Source organism: Callorhinchus milii, unplaced genomic scaffold (genome assembly GCF_018977255.1).
Source record: "Callorhinchus milii isolate IMCB2004 unplaced genomic scaffold, IMCB_Cmil_1.0 Scaffold9, whole genome shotgun sequence".
In the NCBI taxonomy this organism is placed as follows: domain Eukaryota; kingdom Metazoa; phylum Chordata; class Chondrichthyes; order Chimaeriformes; family Callorhinchidae; genus Callorhinchus; species Callorhinchus milii.
In genome coordinates this window covers 19879031-19884939 of record NW_024704750.1, presented here as the reverse complement: position 1 = coordinate 19884939, position 5909 = coordinate 19879031, and the positions used below count along the sequence as shown (strand labels likewise).

The 5909-nt window shown below is 46.5% G+C and overlaps 1 protein-coding gene across 1 annotated transcript; it reads left to right on the top strand.

Annotated features, from left to right (window-relative positions):
* The first annotated feature begins 33 nt into the window (after positions 1-33).
* Positions 34-611, top strand: LOC103187520 (transmembrane protein 229B). Its single transcript, XM_007907064.1, has one exon. It carries the CDS (start codon positions 34-36, stop codon positions 541-543), a length of 510 nt encoding a protein of 169 aa, XP_007905255.1. The 3' UTR covers positions 544-611.
* Positions 612-5909: the final 5298 nt, after the last annotated feature.

Genomic DNA, 5909 nt, shown 5'->3' with positions numbered 1-5909 from the left:
ATTCCCCCTTCTCTCCATTGATTACGAGTGACAATGGCCACAGCAGAACCGCTGACTGCTCTTTCTCGCTGGTACCTCTATGCCATCCACGGCTATTTCTGTGAGGTAATGTTTACAGCAGCCTGGGAGTTTGTGATAAATTATAACTGGAAGTTCCCAGGGGTGACCAGCGTTTGGGCTCTCTTCATCTACGGGACTTCCATGCTGATTGTAGAAAGAATGTACCTCTACCTCAAGGGCAAGTGTGGGATCCTACTGCGCTGTTTGATCTACACCATCTGGACCTATATGTGGGAATTCACCACTGGGTACGTTTTGCGACAGTTCAACGCCTGCCCCTGGGATTATTCTCAGTTTGATTTTGACTTCATGGGATTGATCACACTGGAGTATGCTGTCCCCTGGTTCTGTGCCTCCTTCATCATGGAGAAGCTGGTCATCCGGAATACCCTGCGGCTGCGTTTCGACGGGAATGCGGAGCCGGGATTGGCGCCTGCTGGTTCCCCCGAGGCCATGGCAAATGGGCACATCAAAAGCAACTGAAAAGTCCTTCTACTCGACCAACACAAACAACGAATAATCTTAAACCAGCAAAGCAAAAGAATATTCAGAACCATGGACAGACCACCAGCAAAACATTGGTGCCACTTCTCTCACTGTCAGTCACCATGTTACACTTGGACTAATTCTGCACAAAGGAACGTGATTAGGATTGACTGGAGTGGTTCCCCTCAGGTAATTTGAGAGCTGGGAGATCGCAAGGTCATGCTGATACAAGTATGTGTGAGTTTAAAAAGGAAATTAACCTAAGTATTACAGAGCCACTGAAGCCAAGTATTAACAGAAGAAAACTTGTGTGTGGGGGTAGGTATTTCAGGCTTGTTTTATTGTGAATCCTTTTTACAAATTGTTTCCCTCTCTCCCCCCCCCCCCCCCCGATTTCGCTATGTCACCACCTCCGAGTGGCAGCAGATTATGCCGTGGTGCCTGGCCTCGACCGTGGAGTCCAGCGATATTCTCAACAAGAACATCCAGGAAGAGGTGTTTCCATGACCAAGAATGTTTCCTGCAATTCGGGTCTCTGGGCCTCCAGCTTCCTAAACTGTTTGAGCCTGGCTTGTTGAGGTGTTATGACAGGCATCACAGTCAGAGGGGAAGCACAGCTACAAACTATTTCCCAAACAGTTATGCCAAGCAATCAAGTGGCAAAGCCCTAAAGCACACAGGCAGCTGATCTCGGGACAACCTCTCACTTTCTTTTCTACATTGACTGAAAAAGCGTAACTGTGTCTGTCCCTTTCGATGGACACATCATGCTTCCTCTTTCTGTGCACAATCGCCCCATGCCTTGTCTTGTATTACCATCACTCAATCTGCCATCCAGTGTGTGGCAATGTGTGAGGTCAACTGCACACGCAACACTATATGTGTGTGTGAGCATAAGGTGCTCTCCATCCCTCCCTTCCTGGGAACAATCGTATGGCTCATTTGATGGCACGCTTGCAGCATGGTTCAAGCTCCACAGTGGGATGTTAGTTTCATAGACCAGGTTGACACTGTGTTGGAGGTGATGTCCTTCAGGTGAGATATTAATCCACGGTCCTTCAGATAGATGTTAAAGATTCAAAACATCACTATTCAAAACGAAAAGGGAGATTTTCCTGGTGTCCTGGCCAACAAGCCTCCAGGTTAATACGTCATTCATCTCATGACTGTTTGTGGAAACTTTCTGTGCACAAAATGGCTGCTGTATTACCTATAAGGAACTATGAGGTGGTTTGAGATGTTTTCACATTATAGGTGATATAAAAATGTAAGTTATTTTAGTTTTGGTCAGGGCATGATTGCCTTGGGAGAGAGTGGGTCAGTGACTGTATTACTACCTCTGCTGGGCTACCTCTGCTGAGAACTTAGGTAAAACCAAGGGCCTTAGTCTCTCTGAGTGTGATGACACTCGACATTTTCTAATACATTCTGAATTTCGTTGGTGTTTGATTTCAGAAGCCAAGTTTAAAAATAAAAAAAGGAGGCACATGTATAGGACATGGATATGATAGGACTGGTGAAGACAATTTTGCCAAATCAGCTGAGGATTTACATTGATTTCCCCACAATGCAAGACACAAATGACTAGATAGGATGAGAGGCTTGAAAAGAGATGTCTCCGAGGGGACCTTATAGAGGAAAATAAGATGCTGAAGGGTGATAGAAAGTTCACCCAGAAATATTTTCAGATATGCAAAGCAGCAGAATAGGAGGTCACAGGTTTAGGACAGACACCTGGAAGTATTTCTTCTTCATAGTAATAATCCTTGCATTTGATATAGCACTTTATCATGTCTTTGAAACGTCTCAAAACACTTCACAGAATATACTGTAAAGTGAATTGACTGTAATTTTTGTGGCTGAAACGCAGCAGCCAATTGCACATAACAATGTCCCACAAACAGTCCATGGATTGAGTGAGAAAATAATAAATTTTTTTGAGGGATATTACCCCCGGAAAAGCGACCTGCTAATCGACTAACAACCCGGGTTTCTACCTACTGCTAGGTAAACAGAGGTGTGTGAGTAAGGAAACTTGGCTAACTTTACGCCCTGCCCAGGAAACAAATCCAGGTCCTCTCGTTTGTGAGGCAAATGCTCCAACTACTAAGTTACCGGATTCCACCTTCTGCTTCCCCTTCAAAACCACGGTCATCACCCTAAAATAAAAGTTACCTTCAATCCTAGCAAACTCCCCAACTGCCAACACATCTCTAACCTACCTTTATCCAAAATCATGGAATGTGTTGTTTCCACTCAACTCTCCTCCCACCTTCCCCACTACAACCCCTCCCACTCCTTGTTCAAGCCCCTCCAGTCCAGGTTCTGCTCTGCCCACACCACAGAGATCATGTCAAAGTTACCAACAACGTGCTCTCTCTCTCTGCAACCAGAGGGTAATTGTGGAGTCCTGCAGTGTATTGGTTAGAGAACTCGCTTCTCAAATGAGAGGATCCGGGTTGGATTCCTGGGTAGAGTGAAATCTTAGGCAAGTTTCCTTACTCCACACGCCTCTATTTCCTAAGCAGTAAGTAGAAACCCAGTTGTTAGTTGATTGGTAGATCACTTTCCGAAGATAATATTCCCTTCAAAAAAATGATAATAATAATGTGGTCACTCAATCCATGACTGTTTGTGAGGTGTGCAATTGTCTGCCGCGTTTTGCCCACAAAATATACACTTGACTTCACGTGAACTACGTGATAAGGCGCTATATCAAAATACAAGGATTATTGTTTATTATAACATGTTGCCAAGAAAGGGTGGTTGAGGCCAGGGACATGGGCTCATTTAAATAAACAGCTTGATGTTGTGATAAGATGGCCATTTGGATTAGTTAACAACAACAAAATTACATTTATAGAGCGCCTTTTACGTCGGGAGGGTGTCCCAAAGCGCTGAACAGTCAGGTGTCAGGGCCCGAGCATGGGGGAGGGGTGGTGTAGGGGTGAGGGAAGGCAGAGAGATGGGAGGGCAACAAAAGGCACGATCAAAGAGAAAGTTCTTGAGACCGGCCTTGAAGGAGGCAGGTTGGTAGGGAGTCAGCAGGTCAGAGAGGTAGGAGGGGGCAAGGCCATGGATGGCCTTAAAAGTGAGGACGAGGATCTTCAACTCGATATTCTGGGGGATAGGGAGCCAGTGGAATCATGCGAGGGTGGGAGTGATAGGGTCGTGGAGCCTGGTGCACGAGAGTACACGAGCTGCAGAGTTTTGGATGATCTGCAGCTTGTGAAGGGAAGAGTTGGGAAGGCCGATGAGGAGGGAGTTCCCGTAGTCGAGCCTTGATGTGATGAATGCATGGGTGAGGGTTTCGGCGGCCTGAGGGGTGAGGCAGTGGCACAGTCTGGCAATGTTGCGGAGGTGGTGGTAGGCAGTGCCGGTCATGGCACGGATGTGGGGGAGAAAGGAGAGTTCGGGGTCGAACAAGATACCCAGGTTCCTGACTGGCTTAGTGAGGTTGAGTGTGCAGTCGTGGAGGCTGATGCTGGCAAGCCAATCATTGTGATAAATTGTAACTGGAAGTGCATTTTTTCACAGTGAGAGTCAGAGGAAAGAATCTGCGAGGCGTAGTGGGGAGGCGGAGGAGCCAGTTGGTGGTAGAGAACAGGAGCCTGGGGTTGCTCCTCACCTCCAGGATTAACCTGGAATAGAAGAACAGTTTGGCCGAGGCGAGAGCGGAGTGGTAGGTTTTGAGCTTTTGATGCGGTGGACCGTTGGGCCGAATTTGAGCCAGGTGCATTCAGCAGCCCGCACCTGGCCCTTTAGTGCGCAGAGGTGGCCGGTGGACAAGGGTGAGGATCTGGAATTGGAGCCAGTTCGTGAGGTGAGGGGTGCAAGGGCGTCAAGTGTCGTGGAGAGTGTGCTGTGTGCTGTGGAGAAGAGTAAGCACACCAAGATACTACCCCGTGTGAAAGGCATTATATATAATGCAAATTGTTGGTTGTTGAGTTACTGGAGGGCACTCGGTGTGTGGAACTGTGCCTCAGCGTGCGTCAGGGCACGCAGAGTGGAGGGTTAAAGAATGAGGCCATGAAAAGAGAGATTGAAGAGCTCCTCTCCGTTTAAATGGGTTCTGTTTTTAGGTAAAATGATTTCTGAATGGTAAAGGCAGTGTCTGTAATGTGACTGGTGTCTTTGGGAAAGTTTTACATTGCTTTTTCCTCTTTAGTTTTCTTGCCTCACCCTCGCCTGGATGTATAAATGATTACTGGGTGTGACTCCACCGATGTCTGAGCTGTGTGATAGTAAACCCCAGTAATTCCTGTATTGGCCCTGACAGTTTATTTTATTGTATAACATGTTTCAGCTATTAATCACCCTCTGTGTAAAGAAATATTTCCCGTCATCAAGTCTGCTGTAAACATGCCCAACCTTAAACCTGTGTCCACTTGTCCTGGTCTTAGTGTGTCTGAAAGTATGGTTTAGGGGTTACTCGCTCTATCTCAGCCAGCATCTTATACCTCTATAAGGTCCTTGTGAGGCTGAAGGAGCCCTAGTTTATCCAGTCATTCTTCACAGTTTATTGCTTTCATACTGAGGATCAGCCCTTTTTTGCACTGTTTCTGGAAACTGAGCCACTCACATGTCACAGTGGCCACAACGTTACTGGCCAGATCACAAAACTGGGTGAGCATGAACTCTGGGATATGAACTCAACTGATATGGCAACGTTGCTCCCTGTCCATCGGTCTTGTTTTTTGCTGCCTCAAAGTCCAGCAGTGGCCTAGTGTACACACAGACCTGACATACACTGAGCCCCTGGATGGCTGCACCAATGGGACCAGAGATCCAGTCTTCTAAGCCAGAATTTCCAGCTAAGTGTAATTATTAATTCCCCCACAAAATTATATGAATCAGATTATATTAATAATAATCCTTGCATTTGATATACCGCTTATCACATCGTTGAGACGTCTCAAAGTGCTTCACAGAATATATTGTAACATGTATGCGGTGGGCGAAATGCGTCAGCCAATTGCGCTCAGTAGTGTTCCACAAACAATCGTGGACTGAGTGACCAAATATTTTTTGTTTTTTATTGGAGGGATTTTTACCCCTGGAAAGCAATCCGCCAATCACCTAACAACTAGGTTCCTCCTCACTGCTAGGTAAATAGAGGCATGTGGAGTAAAGAAACTTGCCTAAGGTCTTGCCCTGCCCGGAAATCGAACCCGGGCCCTCTCACTTGTGAGACGAGCGCGCTCATCAATATGCTACTGGACTCTACGGGACCCGGATCTTCTACATTCAAACAGTTACAATACAGTACCACCAATGTAATTGTTTGAATCCCGTGAGCAGAAGATATTGAATAAGCTGCTTCTGCTCACAGGATTCAAACTGAGACAAAGTCGATATCCTTG